We start from the raw sequence: 25,418 nt of genomic DNA, 5'->3' as shown, positions 1-25,418 counted from the left end.
AAACACATAACAACATAATAAGTAAGCAAATACGACTGTGTGTAAAAAAAAAATGGAGATGAAAGGGATGGGGAGGGTGGAGGAGGAGGGACACCATGTAGTATTAAATAGGGTGGGCCAGGAGGTTCCACCGAAAAGGTGACATTTGAGCTAAGACTAGAAGAAGGTGAAAGGGTTGGTCGTATGGTAGAAGAGTGGTCCAAAGAGAGGAAATAGGTAGTGCAAAAGCCCTAAGGAGGAAGCATGCCTGGTATGTTCCTGAAAGATTAAGGAGCCTAGTCTGGCAGGAACAATGAACAAGGGGAAAAGGAGTAGAAGATAAAATTAGTGAGCTAAGGGGGAGGGTGGGCTGATTATATAATACTTTGTGGAATATTATGGAGGATTTAGCTTCTACTGTGAATGAGAATAGAGTAAATGGAAAGCTTTGGGCAGAGAAATGACAAGTTCTGACTTACCTTTTAAAAGGATAATCTTAGTTGCTGGTTTGATAACACAATATAAGGAATAAAGGATGGAAATTTACCTTTACCCACTAATCCATATGAGGGATGATGGTGGTATTGGTATTGGGATGATAAGAAGTTGTGAGATTCTGAAAATATTCTGAAGGTATAGCCAGTAGAATTGGCTATGGGGTGGGAGTACAAGAGCAAGAAAGAAATCAAGAATCAGTCCAAGGCAAAGTGAGAGAGTGATAGTGTATATATGGACATATATACACTACCAAACGTAAGGTAGATAGCTAGCGGGAAGCAGTCGCATAGCACAGGGAGATCAGCTCGGTGCTTTGTGACCAGCTAGAAGGGTGGGATAGGGAGGGTGGGAGGGAGGGAGATGCAAGCGGGAAGAGATATGGGGGTATATGTATAGCTGATTCGCTTTGTTATAAAGCAGAAACTAACACACCATTGTAAAACAATTATACTCCAATAAAAATGTTAAGAAAAGAATCAGTCCAAGGTTTCAACCCGAGCACCTGGCAGGATGGACTGACAATCAGCTGAGATGGAGCAGATCTGAGTTGGAATATCAAGAATTCTATTTTAGATATGTTGAGTAGAACTGTACTTTAGATAGTTGAATATATGAATCTGAGTTTAGGAGAGAGATCCAGCCCAGAGACAGAAATTTGGAAGTGGCAGGTATACTGATGACTTTAAAACCATGAAAAGAGGACATGAAAGGAGTAAGTGTAATAGGAATAGAAGAGAGATAATAGATGAAAGGGGAAGGGAAGAAGAGGAAAGAGAAGAGAAAGGAAGGGAAGAGAGAAGAGGGGAGAAGAAAGAAAAGAGGGAGGAACCAGGACTGAGAAGATGCAAAGAAGAGAAGGAAAAATCAGCAAAGGAAACTGAGAAGCAACAACCAATGGGGGACAAGAAAAACCAAGAGTTTGGTGTTCTGGGAACTAAGCAAAGAAAGAATATTGAGGAGAATATTGAATTGTGTGTAAAATGAGGCCTGAGAAGTGGCCAATTTATCTGTTATTTGACACTGATTTTGCAGTGTGGAGCTCATCAATAACCCTGACGAGAGAAGTTCTGGTAGAGTGGTGGGAATGGAAACTCTTTGGAGAAGTCTTGCTACAAAGATGAGCAAAGAAATGAGACAGCAATTGGCTGGAAAAGTGGAGTCAAGACAAGAATTTGTTTTTAATGTGGAGAAAGAGCAACAGTTTGTTCTCTGGTAGGAATTATTGAATGAAAAGCAAAAAATTGGTAACAGGAGCAGGAAGGAAGAATTTTTGGGAAAGTATTTTTGAATGCTCTGAGTGATGTGATCCAGTGTATGGTGGAGGGGTTGGCTTTAGGAGGGAACTTGAGGAGCTTATTGATGGTAGCTGGGCTCATGGAAAGGCAGAGAAAGTGGGGCTGCTGCTATAGGAAGATGATGGGAAACTTGGGAAGTTCTTTTCAGACTACTGCCATTTTCTCAATGAAGAAAGAAGATTGCCAGCTATGAATGTGTATGGATGCATTTATCTTTGCACTTTTTTCCATTTAGGTGAATTTTCTGATTTCCCCAATACTAGTTTACGATATTCATAATTTTTATGTCATTTTCCAGGTGGCAAACAAACACTGAGATTTCAGTGAGCATTCTGAGAATACGAAAAGGAGGACTTTTAGGCTCTTACCGCTTAAGATGCATTACCATGCATAATGTATCTCTTCATCATAGGTATTCTGTCTTTATGACCAACATCTAACTGTAATCCAGAGCTTTGTAACATTTATAACAAAGAAAGGAAAGGTAATACTATATACATGTGCTTTACACTTTTAATGTCATGACTCTCTTCAAATCACTCTTGTAATAAATTTTCTCTACTGCCCATAGTAGCGCTGTAAGGGACATTAGTCCTAACACTTATTCATGGAAAGCTTTTACAGTAGAGTTTTTAAAAGCTTGCCTTTTCCACAAAAGTTTGTTCTTTAATTAGATTTAAAGGTACTTCTAGCCCAGAGTTTCCAGAGAGTGTTACACGGAATTCTTCTCTTATTTAATTGGTCCAAAGAGATGCTCCTAGAAAAAACAGTTTTTGATCATAGATTTTAGAAATGCCTCAAACTATATTTGCTTCTTAGAGCTATCCAATGTAAAAATTAGCATATTAAAGACTTTGAGAAGTCTTAGGGGAATGAGGAAACCCACTCTTTCCCATGCGTGACTATAGATTTCTTATTTTCATTGAACACACACATAACACACTTTGGGAAAAGCTGGTTTACAGCTATTCCTTTTTCAAAAATATAGTATTACATAATATAGTCACTAGGCATATTTATTTTGATACTATTCCAATATTTAAGAAAATGAATGTGACTAATATATTACTGCAGCATAGACCAGCCTATGCCAACTAACATTAACATCTCTGCCTACACAGAGAAAGGAACCGAGATGAAAGGATCAAAACCCTCCCTGAAAAGCAAAGTAAAATGTTTTTTTCCATATCTTATATCTCAGATCTATGTGGGCCTATATTCCTTATCTATGCATCAGCGAGTGAGAATCGGTATTATCTAAATGTTAAGAATGAATACAAATAAATAACCAAATATATGCATTAGCAAACACCAGTTCATTCCATTTCTAATTATGAAACATGTAATATAATGTAGAAAATGCTAAGAAAACTCATTTAAAACAAGAAAACGTTATTGCTCTTTTACATAATACATACATATTAATATATTTAGTTGTAACTAAAAGTAAACTAAAATATCAGCAGAGAATTTTAGTGACTTTTCCCTAATATGTGTAATGAATCATGTAATTCAAGTGACTATTATTATGTGAAATTAATTTGAATAATAGGAAATCAAGTTTAAAAAAATTAAATAGTGGAAAGTCTTTAAGTTGCTAATTTAGTGAGTGATAATTACATAATGTGTTGTAACCCAAAAAAAAGACTACCATGAGGCATCTCTGGGATGTCAGCAGCATAGCTTGGTGGGGGAAAGATGAAAACAATGAGTTGGCAGGGCCAAGGCTAAGGGAAATGATCCAGGTGTAGATTTGACTCCCTACAGGCCAGTAGTTAAAATTCAAAGCCAATATTCAAATAAATGAGGAAAATTGAGGTTTGACAGAGGCAGAATGGGGCAGAACAGAAAGGGGTGGGTGCAAAAGATTTGATCAGGTAAATGGGTGAGGGTAGCAACCAATCTTCACACGAAAAAGAATGTAATAGCCTTGACTATGATGAAAGAGACTTATATCTCAAATTTAGTGAACACCATTTAGCAAATAATTTCCCTCTTAAAATGCCTACCTAATAATAAATACAAACTATGCAAAGATATTTTGATATGTAGATGCTGAATAGGTGACTAGGCCTACTTACTACCTAAATGACTATATCCTGAATGATAGACTAGCAAGGTATGGAATTCAATTTTATACCCCAGAAAAATCACAAATTCTTATATTATGGAACTTTGGGGTCTGTCCCAAATAGTTGAAACCATAAACATTAAACCTACCAATGCCAAGATTCTACAATATTTAAGGTGGGGTTGGTTCCTAACTGAAACAAAAACTCAGCTATCATTTGGGGGTACAAAGAGAAAAGCCCAATCCTCTTTAAAAACATCTAATGGTGAAGAATAAATTATAAAGGAAGTAAAAACATTCAAGACCACTGAAGACTTTAAGTTTAAATATTCAATTGCTTGTAATATATACATCCTTCCCATCCATCCTCTTAAGTCCTCTCTAATAAAGCACCTTTTTCTCCAGGTATCAATACTTTTGCAGGAGACCATGAGTTGTAGGGGAGAATATCCGCAGCCCCAGCAGGTGGTCTTGACTAGCCCAAACCAAGCATGGTGGTCATATTCTCCTTGTTAACGACTGGTTTAGGTGTGAACATGTAACAGTATGGAACATTTCTGGCCAGTAAGTTGGGAGGGAAAATTTTTTTTAGAGCATTCAAGAGAAGGTTTCATGGCTCCTAACAGCCATCAGGATGAAGCCAACACAGAGGTCAGAGCGCAGACAGCTATGAAAAAGCAAAACCAGATTCCTGGCAAATACCACTCCTGCAGCTGCCTGACCTCTGGACTCCTTGTTAAAGAAGAGAATAAGCTTTGTATTGCTTGAGTAAATTTAATTTAGAGGTTTTCTGTTAGTTGCAGGCATCCTAACTGATACACCAGGCTTTTTTTTTTTCCTTTAAAAATATACTAATGTAGGAAAAAATGCATTCACAAACAATTCGAACACAACAGGTTGATATAAAATGCAAAGTAAGTCTTCCCTGACCTCCCAGTACTACTCCTCAGAAATTATCATGTAACCAGTGTCTATTAGCAGATCTTTTGGTGGTTGTCATTTAAAATTGAAAATAATATACCTAATCACGGTCTTTATCAACTTTAGACAGAATCAACCACCTACCGTGAAAGATTATAGAACTGGTACACTAAGCCTTTTCCTCTCCTTTTTTCTTCTATTTCCCAATGTGAGGTACATTTTACATCATTAACCAATAAATGTAATTAAATCTTTGGTGTACTGTTTATAGATTAATTGAAAAACATTTATAATATTATATAAACAAATTCGTTGTAAATTGAGTAATAAAACAATATCAGTTTTCCAAATGAGAAATTCCCAAGTGTCAAATTCTAATGTATGCTCTCAATTTCTTTCTAGCTTTCTTTATTTCTTCATGAGGGTATATACTCAGCCACAGTCTAGTTTCCCATGTTGTAACCCTTCTTGTACATTGTAATTCAGAGTAAAAAACCAGTAGTTTTTTTCATAAAGGGTATGTGGATGGTAATCTTTGAGTTCTTGCATTTCTAAAATGTCTTTATTTTGGGTTCACCTTCTATTAATATTTATTTGGTTACAAAGTTCAAAAGCATTTTTCCCTCAGATATTTGGAGACACTACTCCATTCCACTTCAGCATCTGCTATTATTTTCCCCATGTCTGTGAAGCGAATTCTTGCTACTTTGTATGAAACTTCTTTTCACTCCACTTTCCCCACCAAATACTGCCCATTTCTCTGCAACTCTTCCCCAAAAAACTCTACACACTGCTTTTCCAGACTTGGTATCTTCGGCTCCTCCCCTTCCATTCTCCTTCTCTCTCTCCCTCCCTGTCACCCTTTTGTAATAATTTATTTTTTGGTGTGGTCGGGGTTGGGTGAGAAAAGGATGCTTTATGTCCCCCCCACAAGATGAGACCATCTCACCAGAAGTTTACCGTAAAAGTTTACATTAGGAATAAGACCAGTAATTTTTTAAATTTAGGCATATTTGCAGAGTAAAAAAGAACAGATGATTCTTGAAAGACTGTAACAAACTACTCACTTATATTAGTATTTTGATGTTTCCATGTACCCCATTATTTTGCAGACATAGCCAAAGAATATTTCAAGAAGCAAAATATGTATGGGGGTGTGTGTGTGCCTGTAATTATTTCATTCCTCACTGTCAGAACCTGTTTGATAGCACCAGTTCCTAATACTAGTCCAAAAGTAAACAGATAAGACTATAAGAATCATTCTCGCTCTTTATCCACTTTGACTCTTCTGTCCTCAAATACCGTCTTATTTTTAAAATACAATATAGAAACAATAATGACTAGTTTTTATTTTCTTGGAAGAATAATAAAGGAGCTTTTCATTTACATAAATTGTACTGTCATAATTTGCTTCATGATGGCTTTTATAGGTATAAAATAGTTCTGAAAAAACAATGTTATTCAGAGTGGTGATCAAAAGAAGAAAAGCATGTTGATGAAATGTAAGCTACACTAAATAAAATCATAATGTGTTTGATGGATAATCTTTTTCAGGTCATATTTAATTCAAACAGATGAGAGAGAAAGAGAAGGGGAGGGGGAGAATGGGAGCACAAGCATAATATATGCTATCATCCTTGCTCTACTTGAAGTACCATTTAATACGTGTTCATGCACATGTTCTAAAAATTCATTATGATTTGTTATTCAGTTTTATTTAGGCCAGTATTCACCAAACTTTTGCTGTGGCACACCTGGATTTGGTACTCAATAAGAATGATTCTACAGTCCAAACAATACTTAGTATCTCTACTGGAGATGCACAATATAGGTTAGCTTATTAAAAACTCTGAGAAGCTCAATAAATGGGTATTCAAGGACCCAAATTTCCAACATGTTTTGGGGAGGTTTCCCCCCCACACCACCAAGTAATGCTCCTAACACCAGCTGGGTGTGCTACAATTCAACTCAATTTTGACACTATCTGGAGACAGGGTCAGATCCCACAGGTTAAGGGCTTAGTCCTACAAGACTATTTTTCACTTCAGATGCCAACCGCAAGCCCAGACTGTCACCTGTGCTTCTGACCAACTGGCCACAGACTGGAGGTTCCCTGGACTCCTTCCTCAGGTTCTATTAATTTGCTAGAGAGGCTCACAGAACTCAGAGAAACACTTTACTTACTGATTTATTATAAAAGGATATGACTAAGAACAGCCAAATGGAAGGGGTGCATAGAGCATGATATGTGGAAAGGACACCAAGTTTCCACACCCTCTCCAGGTGCACCTCTCCCTGATCTCCATGTGTTCACCCATTTGGAAGCTCTCCAAACCCTCTCCTTTTTTTTTTTTTTTTTTTTTTTTATAGAAGCTTCATTACAGAGGCAGGATTGACTAAATCATTGGTTACCAATTCAATCTTCAGCTCCTCTCCCTTCCCAAAAGCCTGCGGGTGGGACTGAAAGTTCTAACCCTCTAACCACTTCTAGCAACCAGCCCCCATCCTTAGGTATGGTCCAAAAGTCACATGCTTAGCATAACAAGAGACACTGCTTTGCTGTCATCACAGGAAATTCCAAAGGTTTTAGGAACTGGGAACTGAATGAAAGCCAAGTTGCTAACCCTTTAACAACATGGGTGTTAGGGGCACTGACCTCATGCAGTGGAAAATCTGAGTATAACTTTAGAGTCAGCTTGTTTTATCCACAGTTCCAAAACCACAGATTCAACCAACAACAGATTGTGTAGTACTTAAAATAAATTTTAAGTATTTATTGAAAAAAATCTGTGTATAAGTGGACCTGTGTAGTTCAAACTTTTATTGTTTGAGGGTCAACTGTATACATGAAAAATGTATTCTGATCATCTAAATGACCAAGCATATATTTCTTATAAATCACAATACTGAACGCCCTTATAAAGAAACACTTAACAAGATTCAAATCTTAATCTATATTTCACAAATCTATTTGAACATGATTGTTTTCTCACAGCATATTTATTATCATCCTGTAGAACCTCATTCTGAAGAGCAAGCTATTTGCTACTCACGTATGGAGTCATAATTGAAACTCCAGTAAAATATCCATGTTAATTCTGTCCAAAAATGTATTCAGTATAAATTCTTTTCCACATTTCTTTAAAAGCACTTGGTTTTGCTGCCATTCTCTCTATACCTGCTCCAATGGGGCACACCCCCACCACTTGATAAAAAGTAGTCTTGTCAAGTTCATTTCTGAGCTCTAAATTGCTAGAAAGAACAATGGCTACTTCTCAGGCATCTTCTTACTGGACTCAGTGGCAGCATTTTACAAAGTTGACCACTTTCTACTTCTTGATAAACTTTGTTTCACTTTCTCTCAAGACACAAAACTCCTAACTCATTGGCTGCTTCTTCTCAGATACCTTTGTGGGTTCCTCATTTTCTCCTTGTAATTTTAATTTTAGAGCACCTGAGGGTTCAGTTCTTGGATTGTTTCTTTTTATATCTATAAATATTCCCTTGGTGATTTCATTTACACTCATGGTTTAAAATATTCCCTATATTTTGACAATTCCAAAATACACATCTTCAGCTCCACACTCTCTCTAAATTCAGGCCTATCTCCAACCCTCTACACATTGTCGCTAAGTTGGTATGTCCAAACTGAATTTCCCATCTTCCCTCTTAAATGTCTTCTTGCAACTTTCCCCATCTTAGTTAATGGCAACTATCCTTCTGGTTCTCTATAAACACTAAACTTGGAATCATCCTTTTCTCCTCTTTGATGTCTATATCCAATCGGTAAGCAATTCCTACTGGCAACCACTTCCCACCACTGCCACCACTATGCTCCTGGTGTAGTGTGTGAGCTGCATCAATTTCTCATCCTGGAATACGGAAATAGACTAACTGGCCTCTCTGTTCCACCGTTGCCCCTCTATAGTCTATTAACAACACAGCAGCCAGTATGATCCTTTTAAAACGTATAGAAGATAAAGTCATTTATTTGCTCAGCTATCACATCGCATTCCAATGCCAAACCCTTTACTAAAGCTGACAAAGCCCTCCATGACCTGTCCTGCCCCCTACCCCACTATCTTTATAAACTCATCTCCAACTACTCCCCCGTGTCACTGACTTCCAGCTACACTGGCTTCTTTGCTTTTCCTAGAACTTGTCACACATTTCCATCTTCCATACAAATAATTCAAGCCTGCAAATTCACCTTCTCAATGAAGCCTACACAGACCATCCAGTTGAAAATTGCAACACGTTTTTGACCTGCCTGCCCTGCCAATATCCTTCCCCTGTATTACACTTCCTTTCTTTTGTAGAGTGTATCACCTTACATAGTGAAAAATTAATAAGCAGAAATCTCAATTATTTAAATAGAATGGGTAGACCAGAATGGGAGCTCTCACACCTTAACACCATAGCAGAGCCCAACAGGAAGAAGAAAGACTTCCTTTCTTTCCTGACAAGAGGTCGGCTGAGACTGTCACAACTCAGCCAATGAAAAGCCATGGACTCTTTACTATAACCCTCTCGGCTTCCTTTTCCCCTCTATGAAATAATTCTCTTCTCCATTTTTGCTGGGGAATTGGATGTGGTTTGCCCTGGTTACAGACCCTGAATGGCAACTCTTTGTTGATCCCAAATAAACCCATTTTTGCTGGAGAAATTACTGGCAGTCTATTTAAGTCAACAGTAATTATTTTATTATGGTTATTACCGATCTCCTTTCAAGACAATGTAAGCACCTGCACCCCATACTCCTTACAATACATTATCAATGACAATAAATAAAATTGTATAACAAATTATCTAGTGTAGAGGAGTAAAAATTATTTTTCCTCTACCCTCCTAGAGAGTCCTCCTCTTTGCTGAGGAACGTCCCCGCCCAGGTAATAAAAGACAGATTAGCAAGAGAAAAACAAAAAGAAGTTTAATACCATGTACCTCCTGTATATATGGGAGATAGACAGGAAAACTGAGTAACACTCAGGAATGGCCCAAGCCATCACCTACGGAAAGACACAAAAAGATGAAAAAGATGTCTGGAGTGGGGGGCAGTTATGGGAGATTTTCAGGCAAAGCACAGTAAGCAAGGATATGGTTGCTGTGTCGATTTAAGCCTATGCCTTCCCCACTGCTAAGAGTTCCTAGAGATTTTGTCATCCTTCTCTTCCTTGTCCAGAGAGGGAGACACACTTAAAAATGAAGATTTGCTTATAAATGTAAACGTCTCTTATAGAAGGGTACCTTTTACTTGGTTTTCTGAGCTTCTCCTATGATTTTGTTTGCTTACAATAATCAGTATAAGATAATCCTTATGCCAAAGAGGCATATTTTTGGGGTGGCAAATTCTGCTCCCCTTCACTGGGTAGTTCAACCACAGGGCAAGCAATGAAGAGAAGTTGGAGAGTGGTTTGAGTAGCAAAGTTTAGCTAAGAGGAAGAATCTGAATTTCACAGAAGACAGTCAAAATAAGGCCTGCATGGTAGCGTGAAAAGTAAGACAAGAGGCCCAAAACGAAGTTGTTTATGCTAAGCCCCACAACACCTAACCAAAGCTTAAGTACTGTTTCAACTCTCCCAGAAATGGAATCTTAACCCAATCAGGAACTACCTGATGGGCACTAATGACGCAATCTGCCTGACAGACCCCTGCCATCCCCTAAAGGAAAGTGACCTTGCGACAACTTTTTGCTGGTATAACTTCCTTGTCCTGCTTCTTCCTGCCTGTAAGTCTTTCATGTTGTTTAGTTCCTCAGAGCGCCTTTCTATCAGCTAGGTGGAAAGCTGCCTAACACATGAATCGTTGAATAAAGCCAGTAAGATTTTTAAAATTCACTCATGTGAATTTTGTTTTTTAACAATAGGGAACATACACGTTGCACATCTGTTGTATCTTCCACTGACTTTGGCTGTGGTTGATGTAAATGTAAACTAAATGTGGATTCATACTGTTTCATCTAATACTGTCTGACACCATCACCACATGGAAGGAAACCTTGGTGTAAGCAGGTTAGGTAAGAAGGACCTATGCCTGATTCATTGATGCATGTCAGTAAATACAGGGTTGGATGTTAGGGTTTCTCTTCCTTACTGTTGGTTTTCCTTAAATGTCTGAATTCCTTGGGTATCTGTTATGTGTTTATGAAGGACTTACATCAACTTGCACAGAGAGATGAGAAAAGCAGTTTTTTCAGCAGTTACGTATGCCTGTGTTAAAGCTCCTTTTTGAATAGGAGCTATGGTTTCTTGTAAGTTGTCAGGGTATTTCAACCTGCAGGCAACTGCAGGTGAGTATGTCATCAGCACGCAGAAGTTATTGTTCCCTACACATGCCAAAGTAAGATGGCTTTATTTACTCTGGGAGTGGAGGGCTGCTATTACTCACCAGCACCCACTCCATCACCAAGTGAAAATTCACTTCACCTCTGCTCTTTTTTTGGCATCTCAATACCCTCAAATGGGGAGCCTGCCCAGGGATAATCTCTTTCTTCGAAGTTATCCTAAGTCCCTGACCTGCAGAAAAAGCTGTCAACAGTTTACCTGAAGGGGGGAGAGAAAAGGGCAAGGGTTCCCCATGAAGTTCTACTCTGGCCCATTCTTTCACTTTGCTTCCCCTTCCCCACCCCCCTTAAATATCTGAGATTTAAAAGCTTCTCCAGGACACCTTGACTGTGGTTCTCTGATTTCCCTCTCAATTCAATTTCTTCTGCTTTATACCTTTTCCTGTATATCGTGCCTCAAAACTTCTGTATGTTGTTTTACAGCATGTTTACAACTTCATTATTATATTTTCTGTCATTGGGACCAAGAGGGGAAACAATCATGACTGATTTTATTCAACCTGTCACCTGGGACTAAAGATGCCAGCATTAACATGAAAAATATAAAACCTTAGAGACCTACTGCTGATACCAATCTCTTCTTTATTCTGTTTGGCAATGGTCTCATTTTCCTCTAGTGTGTTTTTATTTGCTTTTACTTCAAAAAAAATTAGAATAACTACCCCAGGATTGTACAAATTCTTTTTTTTTGTGTGTGTGTGTGTGGTACACGGGCCTCTCACTGTTGTGGCCTCTCCTGTTGCAGAGCGCAGGCTCAGCAGCCATGGCTCACAGGCCCAGCCGCTCCGCGGCATGTGGGATCTTCCCGGACAGGGGCATGAACCCGTGTCCCCTGCATCGGCAGGCGGACTCTCAACCACTGCGCCACCAGGGAAGCCCTGTACAAATTCTTAATTGACCTTGGGCAACCTAAATTTTCATGGAACTGATCTCAGAACTGGACCTGAAATTTAGAGCACAAAACTACCTACCAATCTGGAGCACCAAAAGAATTTCACGCCTACCACATGCACTATAGCATACAATGCAAGACATCCTCAATCCAGAAAACTTGAAGAATTAGAGAAATTAGTTCAAGAAAAAGATTAAGTCATGTTATGAATATTACTATTTTACGCCAAAGAAAAAAAAGTGATAGATTTCACATGTTGACTTGTGTAGGGAGTGTAGATTAAGCTACTGTCTTGGTCATTTCATAACTACAGGAGTTTACCATTCTCCTTGTGCATTCAACCTGTATAAACTATAAAGAAGAAAAATTTTAAATTACTGAGGAAGCTTTCATGTTGATTACTGGTCTAATTTCTAGTTGCTTATATAATTAACTACTCACACACACATACCTGTAGATTACCTAAGCGTCTTTATATTTAGTTTGTATCATAAGAGTTATGATTCATGGTACATTTTTCCTTGTAAAAAGTATGCCAAAGAGCCAAATGGGAGGTTAAAAAAAAAGGAGTTCAAATAAATGTTTAAAATGGGAAAAACAAGAAAGATAATCAAGGGTACAGATGCTAACAATATTAAAATAATCCTTAAAGTTCATCGTCATTTGAAAAAAAAAATTTTTTTTTTGCCTCATTTGTTCTGTTTAATAGGCCACAGATAATCCTCAGACCAAAATACAACGTATGGCTATTTTCTTATTATCAAACAAAAGTAGTAGGTATAACTTTCAGGAAATAATTAAGGTGCATAAACATAATAGAATAAATTCATTTTCTTCACAGATGTCAAATTAAAGATGATCACTAACAAATAAAGCTTCATGCAAAGTCTGCTTTTTCCCAACCAGGCCTAAAGAGGAAAGCAGCAGGGGCAAGAATACTTGTTCCTAGCAAACAAATACACCAAAATTATAATTAACAAAATCTTCAAGCTACCAAAATCTGTGAGGGAAGGAGGATGGAGGACGGTAAGAAAGCAAGAGAAATTACTAAACGGCAATCTAACAAGGTCACCTCAGGGTTTCAGGTTAGTGAAAAGCAACTTCTAGAATATGGTCTATGATCAGTATAAGCAGCCCAATTGCTTATATACCCTTCCTATCTCCAGGATTGCTGACTAAACTTTTAACAATAAAATGACAACAGAGAACATCATATTGTAAATATTATATTTCTCTCACTCACAAAGGTGTATGAGATATTTACTAGTTTTAATATGTATCCATAGGATTAATACTCATGTGGAGTATAACACGGAAAAGTGCGGAACTAAAGAAATGTCTATCTGAAAACAAAAGCACACATTTCTTAGGATTTAAAAATATTGCACATAATAAGGTTGCACAGAAATTACTGGCTGTTTTTATAAACAGAATGAGGTATTAGTCAATCTCTAAAGATGAGGGCAAAGAAGAAAAACCACACACACACAAAAATACATAAATCCATACTAAAACCTAGCGTCAACAATTAAGGAAGAAATGTGAAAAGATGTGTAAAATAGCTATGATTTCAACACTACAAAATCATTAGCCAGGGACCAAACACGTAACAAACTCTGGACAATGTTAAGTTTTCAACTTTCTTTGAGTCTAAATGACTATGAGCAATACAATCATTTCCTTTACTCAAATTCTTCTGCATGGTTCTCTGGTAAATATTAAACCATACCTTTCTGAAGCTTTCAGTGGAAATTAACCAAGATACTGCTTGCTATCCTTTGCTGAACGACTCAATTATACAGTTTCACATATTTTGTGACCCAAGTCAGAGATGCTACAGAGCATGCAATTTTAAATTAGCAAAGGTTTCACTGCAAAAAAGATCATTCAAGTTCACACAATTTAAAATTACAATAACTTTTAAAATTTAACCTTTAAATATTTATCAGGCAAACTCATTTTTTCCTTGGTAATAAAACTGGTCATGTTAATAAGCCCAAGGGCAGGTAGAGAAAACAGACCAGGCAGAATTATAATATCTTTTTTAAAGAACCTTGCCTAATCAGGGAAATTAATAATTAGCTATTTCTCTACTAACTGAATGTTGCTGAATTTCTCAAAAACAATTTAAATATATTTGACAGCTATATCAAGTTAAGTGAAATCATGCACTTGTCAAAATAGTTCACAAAAAATTGGTTCTGCATCAAAGATATTGAAGAAGAGTCAACTAGTTGGCTTTAAAGAGAACAGAAAAAGGACAAACTACTGCCCTGAACAGTCAGTGTATGTAGTAACCATATTTCCTTTCCGTTGAGTGACAGTCCTACAGTGCTTGCTAGATCCATGGAAGCTATTTTCAGTCTGTACTGTATGTCGATTGGTGGTGGTGTCAAAACCACTAAAAGAAAACATTTTCTCCATATCTTCAAACATGTCATCAAACAACCCACCTCCAAAAGAAAACTCCTGGAAATGGTGCCTTTGTCTACTGGAACCATCCTGGCGTGCCTGGAAGTGATTTTCAAAATGCTTCTTGGACCGAGTGTTTTGGTTTTGACCAAAAAAACCAAAGTCTTTAAATAAGTCATCAAAATTGAAGTTAAATGACTGCTCAAAAGGACTTCCACTAGCTCTTTGTCCTTTACCATTAGTAAAAGCACTATGTCCAAGTGTATCATATTCTTTTCGCCTATTAGCATCTGAGAGTGTTTCATATGCTGAAAGAAATAAAAATACTTTAGTAATTGAAAGTAATCAAAATTACATATACCCAAACCTCTTAAATTTATTTTATGCAAGTATTTCACATCACAAATAAAACCAAATGCTACTAACATAAAAGTCAGAAGTCACAAAAGGCAAATACTTTGTCTTATTCACTGCACACTATCAGCAGTTAGCACAATGCCTGCCTCTAGTAAATAACCAATAAATATTTGTTAAATGCTGCTATTAATACAAATAAATATGGGAGCAACAATTTCAGAGTTATTATTTGTGCAAAATCATCACTTGTATGAAAGAATTTAGTGAGCAAATTCAGAGGAATTCATTTTTCACTTACTAGTTGAAGTAAATGTTTAACTCCAACTCCCTACTCAGTTACCTCCACCCACCATTAATTACTAAATGCTCAGGAGATGCAATTTGTTTTAGAATTAGTCTTAAGTCAAAACTTGTTTCATACTTTTCCTTTAAAGACAATTGTGGCTTTGAGATGTAGACCAAGTGAGGAAGAAAAAAAACCAAGGCATTTTAGAGTCTATTTAATTTTTTTATGCTTAATATTTTTATATTTAATCTCCATAATTCATAAAAACTTTCTTAAATTAATTCATAAGTTTTGGGTATCTAAAATTCCTTTTGACATAGAAACAATAAGCAACTTTATAAATAACAAAAGAAAGAAATAATACATTTTCAACATTTTCAGATCTGAATGCCAATAAAAGTATATACTTCCACATATCCAGGATCAAAATATGTTATAATAGCCCTGAGAATCTCACTCTCACTATATTCATGTGTAGATCCCACTCTCCCTCCCGCCTCCACAAAACCTTCAAATACATACAAACTTCTTAGGTATCATTCACCTTTACTAGTTAAAACCTGTGAGACCTTGAAGATAGTCATTTACGTACCTTCTGCAATCTCTCTGAATTTTGCTTCAGCATCAGGACTCTTATTTTTATCAGGATGGTACTTCATGGCCAACTTGTGAAAGGCCTTCTTGATTTGGCGCTCTGATGCTGACTTTGGCACACCTAAGATATCATAGTAACTTTTTGAGGCCAAAATTAATTCAGTTATCATTAAAATGCAGATTGCAAAGATGAAAACTGACTGGGGAGTAGCCATTTCTAATATCCTAAAAAAGAAAAGAAAAAAAAATATTATCCATGGAACTAATCTTAAGATTTTTCTTTTAAAAGAAACTGAATGAGCTTTTAGGATTCAAAGTATACTAATGCAGTATCAAAATGTTAAGCATATATAGTGCATCTTGTATCTATTTCCATGTTATTTCACTTATACAGGCTGCACTACCCCTAAATTGGTTGTAATCTTGAGAGCAAATATAATTCAACCAAATTAAGAAAAATCTTTCTTAGTTACTGCCTTTCCACTAACACTCTGGCCATAAACACAGTAGTTACAAAAATATAGCTTAAAATGATCTCAATATCTCAATCTTCCCTTCTAGAATTCATATTCTAAAGGGATTTTTTAAAAACTTTAACTTAATGGTAAAAAAGTATATTACCAAGGTAATCAGCCCAGTATGTCTAAATTAGCAGTAACCTTCCCTCCCTAAGAAACTTTCAGTTTTCATTTCAGCAAGGTGAGCCAAGGATTGCACACAGAGAATCTCAATATTACATAATATTGACAATGCAACACAATAGAATGTAATCTCTCCTTTTTTTTAACTGTAAGATCCCAAATATTTAACAAAAAAGCATGGATAAGTGAGTTTTGTTAAAAACTCATAATTAATAGAATTTAAGATTTCTGCGAAGGCTGCCAGAAAAATGAACTTTCATAGTTTGTACTTTAGATAAGGTAAATTCTTTCTAACTTCTCAGGAGTCGTTAAAATGTTTCTCTAACCTTAAAGAAGTTTGAACCTAGAATTCAACTGAGAATTCTTGACAGTACAGATTAAATGACTTGGGATTCAAACGACCCTGTTTGTTGAACACCGTACCACAGGAGTCCTTAAGAACCTAGGATGACATAACACAGCGGACGAAAGACGCTCTGGTTTGTGCAAACTGCCTGCGTTCCTCTCCTGTTGGCCTGTTCAGAGCGTAATTAGCAGATGGATTACTTCTTCCCAGAGAGTCACTCACAGTCACGCGAACCAAGGATCAAGTACGAACTCCTGGTTTAAAGAACACAAACCAAGCGCGTACTGTGACTGATCCCTAGTCAAAGGGTGGGTCTAAAACTGACAGGGAGGCATCTTCCCAGTTTCACAAACCTTACTCCACAGTTTCAAGTTGAATATACCATACTCTCCTAAAAGACGGACCGTTGCGTTATACTGACTCCTCATTCCTGAGAGCCGGGGGACGGCAAGCCTGGGCCTTACTCCCCAGAGCCAGTGGCTGGTTGGGCTGGACTCGCCCTGTCAGACCTTGCGCCGCCGTCCGGTTGTCCGCGGCTCGGGGTCCGGCCCTGGGAGGAGCTGCCCGACACCCGAGAAGGCCAGCGGCACAACCCCCCCAAAAAACCGCACTACACTGTGCTTAGGCCATCTCCTTTCTCCTACTCTCTTCCTCAAGAACACCAGGCAACCCGAAGCCCTACCGGCGACCGTGGCGGACACCGAGGCCTAAACCCCCTCCCGGAGACCCCGGCCTCCTCCCTCATTCGCACCCTCCAGCTGCAGCTGCTCCTTCAGAGAGCGGAGGCGCCGGCGGTGCTGACCAGCTACTCCACAAGGCTGCGCGGCTTGGCCTCCCCAACCCCGGCCTCCGTGGCCTCCAGGAGCTGGTGCGCACCCACTGCTGCCTGTCCACCGACCTCACACTCCTGCCGTCGCCGCCGCGTCCCCTCACAGCCAGCTCCCCACAGGCGGGCCGGCCGCTGCTCGCGCCACCACCTCAGGAGGAAACCTACACGAAACGCTTTCCTATTGGCTCCCGCCTCCCCACCTGACCCTGGCGCCCTACGCGCACGTGGAAAACTGTTGTTGCCGCTCGGCCTGTGCGTCATTTCCGGCCCCAACCCCCGAAAGGGCCGTACTGAAGCCGGCAGAAGCGGAAGTGAGTCGAGGGTTGCACCGTCTTTCCGTTCCGCCCAGCCTGGCGCAGGCGCAGTGGCTCCGGCGGCCTGCATCTGCGGCTCCGCCTCAGCGAGGAAGGCACGCCTGTGCCGGTCGGCGGCCCAGGTCTCCTGTGGCCTCGCCGCAGCGATGCCCCGTTATTGCGCAGCGATTTGCTGTAAGAACCGCCGGGGACGAAACAGTAAAGACCGGAAGCTGAGTTTTTACCCGTAAGTTGTCCCTAACGCAGAAGCGTCAGCTTGCCTCTGGGTCGCAGTTCTGTGGCGTTTGGGGTTGGGGTTTGGTGTATCTCCTGTCAGCTCTATAAATTCGGCCTTGGTTCTGCGGTCGTGTTCGGCCCCTCCGCGGGAGGAGGGCGCGAAGGCTCGAGTTCAGTTTACCTGGAAATGTTCTGACATTTCTAGGGAGGTCGCTGGGCGTGTGGCGAGGCGTTGGGGCCTGTTGGAGTGTTCATAGGGCGCCTAAAGCAGTCACGTTTGCGCGATGCTCCGTGGTTTTCAGAGCGTTTCCCCACCTCCCCGGAACTCATCTCATTGACGACCTTAACCACCGCTTCAGGTGCATCAAACGTGCCAAGTGGGAAGGTGCTCTTAAAGTTAACTTACACTTTCAGTGAGTTAGGTCGTATAGTTATTTAATTCCACTTTCTCCTGACGAAACTGAGGCCTTTGAGAAAGGTTAGGTAAGTGACCTTGAAAGTTTTGTGGCCGACCCAGAATTATAACCTACCTCCTGCTCAGGGCTCTAGATACTCTCCATTCGTTCAGAGAGCAGGGTAAGTCAGGGCTAACAGGTTTTTCCCGCCCTTCCAACGTAGAGCGTTACTCTGAAACCTTTCCTAAGCGAGGAAGCAACTGCTTTTTTTTGGTAAAAGCGAAAATCTTGTTCGGGCATCAGTACCTGTTAGACCTAACTTTCCTAAAAGTGAAGTGGCAGAAAGCGAACTTTGGAGAAGTGGGTAATACCTGTATTCCAAATTACTGCGGCCACGAAATATTTTCGTGGAACCCGAGAAGTACCCATTTTTATTTGGAAGAATAGTGAAGCAGTATTGTGTAATAAGTAAGAGGCCAGACTCCAAAGCCAGACTTAGGTTCAAATACTGGCTCCACTACTTTGTAGCTGAATAACTGTCCGTAAATTATTTAACCCTTCTAGCTAAGACCTCCCATCTGTAAAGTGGAGACACTAGTAATACCTAATTCACACGTAGTGTGTAAAGACATAAAATGGCGTTTGGCACTCATAACGTGCTTAGTGTTTATGAAAGTCAACGTATTTATGTTATTCTATTTCCTTTATTTCTTGTATTTAAAAATAATTAATTTAGCCCTAACCTGGTTGTCTTTAACTTTCTTTGAATTTTCACTCGCTATTTTGTGAAGCTTATTTGACTTTAGACCTAAAGCTTTCTGTTCACTAATGACTCAGCTGCTTTGCATTATCTTAACTAATGAAAAAAACTGATAACTCCAAATAATTCACACCATGTGGCAATATTTCCAGGATTATCTTCCTCGAAGCCCTTCCACAAGTTGCAAAGAGATATTTTAGGGGGAGAAATATATGCTAGTATATTAATGGCTCTGGCTCTGAGGAGGTTTGTAGCAAAGGATCATGTTGAGCTTGATTTAACCCCATATTTCCTTGGCCTTGGATTTGGGGGCGTCATAACCTCAGACTAAAAATTCTTTTAATCTTTGTGGACTGCGTAGTTACTATTTTTAAGGAGTGAAAAATAATAATGCCAGAGGAAGACAATTATAAAGAATTTTTTCCTCAAAATGAATTTACTGAAAGTGGAGTTTTTAAGTGAGTTTTTGAAATTTCATGTGTAATCAGCAAACTAAACATTGAATTAGTTTTATTCCCCTAATAGCACCAAACTTGAAGAATTGAATTTTCTCATGCTAACACTATAGCACGCTGCAAAGTAAATTTATACTAATTTGAGAATTCAGTGAATATATACATATGGCGACCAGTTTATACCAGTGATTAGTTTATGTTTTGGGGAGAATTAATAAGACAGAGAAACAAAATTACCAAACAAACTGAACCAATATAGAGATACTTAGTTGTTCCAGAAACATATTCTAGGAGAGTTCTTAGAGATTTACCCGTTAAGAAAGCATTGCAATACAATTACCAATAAAGACATTCACAAAGTGTATTTTTTTAATTGTTTGATAACTTAACATATAGGTACAATAGAAATAATTTACAAATGGCATCCATATACATGAAATTACATTTAAAAAAATTTTTTGTAAAAGGCATATTCTCATTTTAGCTGTAACAGAAAAGGTATAAACTTATCTCTGGATAACAGAGTTCCAAGTCCTCTGAAAAGCAAATTATTTTTGCCATTAAATGCCTTTTCTCGTTAGGCGTATCATACTTATAACCTAAGTCATTGATATATGTAAGGTTAAAAAATTTTCAAGCCATATATGAATATTATACCTATGGTAAAAACTTCCAAAGGCAGATAATCTGAGTTTTCCACGGAAGGATATCAGGGTTAAAAATTATTTCCTACAAAATACCCAGACTCTTTTCGTCTAGCATCTTACAAAGTTATCAATATTTATTTTAGAAAATCGTGCTACTACGAAGCATAAATGGTTGTGATTGGGAGGAATGTATAACAGCTGCTTTTTGTATGAGAACCTTCTATGTTACTGTTTTTTGGTTTTTTTGTGTTTTGTTTTTTTTTTGCGGTACGCGGGCCTCTCACTGTTGTGGCCTCTCCCGCTGCGGAGCACAGGCTCCGGACGCGCAGGCTCAGCGGCCATGGCTCACGGGCCTAACCGCTCTGCGGCACGTGGGATCTTCCCGGACCAGGGCACAAACCCGTGTCTCCTGCATCGGCAGGCGGACTCTCAACCACTGCGCCACCAGGGAAGCCCTATGTAACTGTTTTTTATAAGTAGGAAATTATTATGTAGTATGTGTCTTGGACTGTGTTCTTGTAAAATCTTCAAAAGAAGTATAAATCACTGTTGTTTAATTCAGTTTAACTCAAACCTGATTAGACTGGTAGAATAAAGTTTTCTGTCAAATTCTACCATTAGTCCAGTTTTACCCATAAAACACATTGTAGTATGTTAAAGCCAACTCTAAAAATCCAGGTTACTCAGTACAGGAAGAACACGTATAAAGAGCTGTTTTACTTTTCTCTATCTTTTCTGTTTGTTTCATATTATAAAATATCTGAGTCTGTCCTTTAACACGTTTAGTTCTTGTGTCAATTTCTCTTTCAGAACTTGAATACTTGAATTTTAGAGTTCCCAATCTACCAGCTGTAGAAGACTAGAAATATTGGACTAAATTACAAATGGGTAGAATTGAGGCTGATTCCAGTAAAGAGAATGGAGGATTAGAAGTTTTATAAGATTGAGTATTCATTTATGTCAGCTAAACCATTTGTTTGAATTAACATCTCTGTATTTTAAAAATATTAATGTAAGAGCCTGAAGTTTAATACTTCTTGAATTATAGACCAGAAACCGTTTGACTTGTTATGTTACTATGAAATATATTTGAATAGGACTTTGTAGTTACAAAGCTCTTCACTAGTTCTAGGCAAACTGCACAACAGAATGAAAAAGAAATGTAATCCATAGCAAATATGAATAGATTTTATCCTTTGTAGTAACATAGGTTTTACTTGAAGGGACTCTGAGTTATGTATTACAAGCCACTCTTCTCAGACAAAAGCTTTGGCTACACATCTCATATCTTAGTCCTCTTTGCTGCAGAGATGGTATGGTAGTAGTTGTCATGAAGATGCTATTGTATGGTAGGAGTAGTTGTCTTGCTTTTATGGCACTTGATTGATAGGTTATCTATATGTGTAGGCCTGGAATCTGGCAAAATTGTTAAAATATAGCAAAGTTTTCCTTTTTTTACTTTCAGGTTTCCTCTACATGACAAAGAAAGACTTGAAAAATGGTTAAAGAACATGAAGCGAGATTCATGGGTTCCCAGTAAATACCAGTTCCTGTGTAGTGACCATTTTACTCCTGACTCTCTTGACATCAGATGGGGTATTCGCTATTTGAAACAAACTGCAATTCCAACAATATTTTCTTTGCCTGAAGAGAATCAGGTATTGGAGGCAGGGAGTAGGGGAGAAGGGGATAATGCTGAGCATGGTGGCAGGTTGCAGGGTGGCAGGTAATCAGGTAGAGGGGATGAGAGGGAAAGGTAACTGCTGGGAAAACACATATTTGAGAAAAAGAAAAACTAATTTGTGCTTTTACTGAAAGTGTAATAATTTTTTAAAGATTTAAACCATTTTGAAGCATAGCTTCAGAGGAGCCAAGGATAACACATACATAAATTATCAGGTTAAGTTATTAATGTAAATTAATGATCTAGATATTTTACTGGTCTTGTGAGTGATCTGAGATTTTTTTCCATTATATTGATATATTGATTATGCATAATTTTTTAAAAAATGTTTTCAAGTATATTTTGAGCTGTTATATACTGAAAACATTTTTTTAACTGAATAAATTTGCTTGGCCAGTATACTGCTCATAGTTGTACTGAAATAGTCAGCACTAACTAATAAGGGAATAAGCCTAGTAAGGACATCTTTATTAGAATTTGAAAATATTATTTTATAGGAGAAAGACCCTTCCAAAAAAAAATCTCAGAAGAAAAAATTGAAAGATGAGAAAGAAGTATGCCTAAAAGCCAAGTCAGAAGAGTCATTTTCATCAAATGAGCCAAAGAAGAATACAGTTGACACAGACGTCCCCCCTGAACATGCAGAATTACTTGATTCATCTGCCTTGGTAAAGCTACCAGATCCAAAAACAGAAAATTTACAAAATAATGTATTAACTCTTAATCTGCTTAAACAAGATACCAGAAAATCAGAACCTACCTTGGAAACATCAGTTAGTCAAGACATAGGTATAGGTGGTTTTCACACATCTTTTGAGAATCTAAATTCTACAACTATTACTTTGACAACTTCAAATTCAGAAGGTATTCAGCAGTCTTTGGAAGCCCAAGAAGTGCTTGAAATAACTACCAATCATCCTGCTAACCCACACTTCACAAATAATTCTGTGGAAATTAAGTCAGCACAGGAAAATCCATTCTTGTTCAGCACAATTACTCAAAGAGTTGAAGAATTAAACACAAATAAAGAATCTGTTATTGCCATTTTTGTACCTACAGAAAATTCAAAACCTACAATTAATTCTTTTATACCTGCCCCCAAAGAAAAGGTGGAAATGGAAGAAGACATAGATGTTGAAGACTCATATAAGGATGTAGACAATGAGATGGAAGTTTTACAGATTGAGCATTCTTACTGCAGACAAGATGTAAGTAAGGAACATCTTTGGCAGAAAGTCTCTAAACTACATTCAAAGATAACTCTCCTTGAGTTACAAGAACAACAAACTCTAGGAAGATTGAAGTCTTTGGAAGCTCTTATAAGGCAGCTAAAACAGGAAAACCGGCTATCTGAAGAAAATGTCAAGATTATAGAAAACCATTTCACAACGTATGAAGTTACTATGATATAGGTTAAAGAGGTTTTAAAGCTATGACTTTTATGTAAGCTTTTTGTTTGCCAAACCAAATTATATGTAAAGTGAACTTTTTCCTGTGTAAAGTTCTTATCTTAATGAAGCTAAGCAAGTGCTCTAATGTTATGAACTGCGTCCTGTTCTTGTAATGCTCATTTTTGAGAAAAACTAGAGAGTTGTTGGGTAGAAGAAGTGTCGTTAATTTTCCAAATTTGAAGTTAAAATGTAGTGAATAAATAATATGGTTAAGTCGTAAAATGAGAGAACACGGATATGGTAAACAAGAGCCCAGAATAGAAATCAGGCTCAGGAATCAGTCTTGGTTCTACCATTGACATGTGACTTGGACAAGTTACTTATCAAGATTCTCAGTCTCTAATCTGTAAAAAGAGGGCACTTAACTAGACCTCTAACATAGTCTGTTTCTTTATAGTTTCTTGCCTTTTTAATTAGATACTTTTAATAGAACAAGTTTTCTATATGATAATCTTATACTCACATAAAACTAGATGCTGGCTAGCATTTGATATTATTAACTGTTGGATTCTTCTCAATATTTATTAAATTATGTGTTGCTTGGCCTTTGGGCTATAGTTTTCTGTGTTATAAAGGAAAATACTCCAGTTACAATTTTATTCCAATTGAACTAAAATAAGGAATCAACCATTAGCCCAGTTCTTAGGAGAGGTACTTTAAACTTGAAAGAATATGTACCTTATATGTGGCAGACCATCATAATACACAGTCATTTAAGCTTCTTGACACCTTGTATTTAAGGTTATATTTATAAACCAAAAATTTCAATGAGGTTAAATTTTTTAATACTTTTTAAAAATTATGGTTTTTATCTATTTAATATGTGTAACTTTTAAAAATGTGTGCATAAGTTGTTTTAAAATTCCAGAATGATAGAGTAATACTTAATGTTACACCTTCCCACTTACATGTATTTTAGTAAAAGAAATTATAGATAGGTGGTGATAACCTTGGAGAGACAAGTAGGAAAGAGAAATAATGGTGATAGAAATAAAATGAAACGTAAAAGCGGAGACATAGTCGTAGCAACACAAATGTGAAAAATAGATGATCCCTTAGAATTGGCAGTTATGGTATTAAGCAAATTCCTGTCAGCCTGATTCTTAGTTTTCTCATCTGTTATATAAAAAATACTGTTACCTATTTTGAAGGATGGTTTTTTGAATTCTGTAAGGTAGTAAATGTGTTTTTGGTGCCAGAAAATAGGAGGTGCTCAATAAATATTAGTTGACTACACAGCAAATAGTATACTAATTGTTTTGTAAATGGATGATTATTTGGGGCCATATGTCACTTAGTTTTTTTAGGCTAATAAAATTAATTAGTATATGAATGTGTGTCAGCTAATTATAAAAAGTTGATTAGTGGTGTCCTTATTGTGTGGCTATGGGTGGGGCAAAATTCCTTAAAATTTTTGCATAAATTATGTGTATATAATTGGTAAAGTTGATGTGATGTTATTTTTAAGTTGCATTTTGCTGGTATTTAAAATAAATAATATAGATGTAAATAGCCTTTTTAAGTCATTATAAAATATGTTGTACATTGTAGTTATTTTCTATTTAAAGTTATAGTTTACTCAGGAATAATTTAAACTAGTTGTGTTTCTTTAAACTACTAAATTATAAGTATTTAAGATACTTCCTTGGCTTTTCTATATTCAGTTCAGAATGTTCCCTCTAACTCAGTTAACCAATAAATTTTATTTGGGGGTTCTGACCAACTTTATTTCTTACTTACATTCTTATAGCAGCCTCTTAACTAGTAGTACCTATATTTTCAATCTCCTGCTTCCATATTTTCCTGGACTCTGCTATCAGCTTTTTACCTAAACTATAGATGTAGCTGTATCACCTGCACACCACCTAACTTTCCTAGCTCAGAAATCTGTAATCACTCTTTAATACCTATAGAATTAAGCAAAACTTGTTACTATCATGTATATGATCCTCTGTGATTCTGTTCATCCTGTGTTCTAGCCACACTGGACTTCTTAGCATTTCTCAAACATGCTAGACAGGTACTTGTTTTT

The 25,418-nt window shown here is 37.5% G+C and overlaps 2 protein-coding genes across 5 annotated transcripts in view; one reads left to right on the top strand and one right to left on the bottom strand.

Moving 5' to 3' along the window:
- Positions 1 to 17,643, bottom strand: part of DNAJB9 (DnaJ heat shock protein family (Hsp40) member B9) — a 244,903-nt gene extending 227,260 nt beyond the window's left edge. For 2 of the 4 annotated variants that reach the window (XM_029233618.1, XM_029233617.1), the window contains exons 1-3: positions 17,534 to 17,643; positions 15,647 to 15,873; positions 14,453 to 14,719 (exon numbers count right to left, since the gene is read on the bottom strand). In XM_029233618.1, the coding sequence (XP_029089451.1) occupies positions 14,453 to 14,719; positions 15,647 to 15,863 (484 nt within the window). In that variant the 5' untranslated portion in view covers positions 15,864 to 15,873; positions 17,534 to 17,643. Of the gene's footprint in view, positions 1 to 13,205; positions 14,720 to 15,646; positions 15,874 to 17,386 lie in introns of those variants that run through there. The other 2 variants (XM_029233615.1, XM_029233616.1) reach the window with 2 other exon arrangements.
- A 204-nt stretch (positions 17,644 to 17,847) lies between these two features.
- Positions 17,848 to 23,587, top strand: THAP5 (THAP domain containing 5). Its single transcript, XM_029233292.1, has 3 exons — positions 17,848 to 18,004; positions 21,717 to 21,909; positions 22,433 to 23,587. The coding sequence occupies exons 1-3, from the start codon at positions 17,925 to 17,927 to the stop codon at positions 23,345 to 23,347; spliced, it is 1,188 nt and encodes a 395-aa protein (XP_029089125.1). The 5' UTR covers positions 17,848 to 17,924; the 3' UTR covers positions 23,348 to 23,587.
- The last annotated feature ends 1,831 nt before the right edge of the window (positions 23,588 to 25,418 follow it).

The sequence above is a fragment of the Monodon monoceros genome, unplaced genomic scaffold (assembly GCF_005190385.1).
Source record: "Monodon monoceros isolate NGI ecotype Baffin Bay Population unplaced genomic scaffold, NGI_Narwhal_1 Super_Scaffold_2, whole genome shotgun sequence".
Lineage (NCBI taxonomy): Eukaryota > Metazoa > Chordata > Mammalia > Artiodactyla > Monodontidae > Monodon > Monodon monoceros.
Note: the sequence above shows the minus strand (reverse complement) of the source record. Positions and strands in the feature narration are given on the sequence as shown.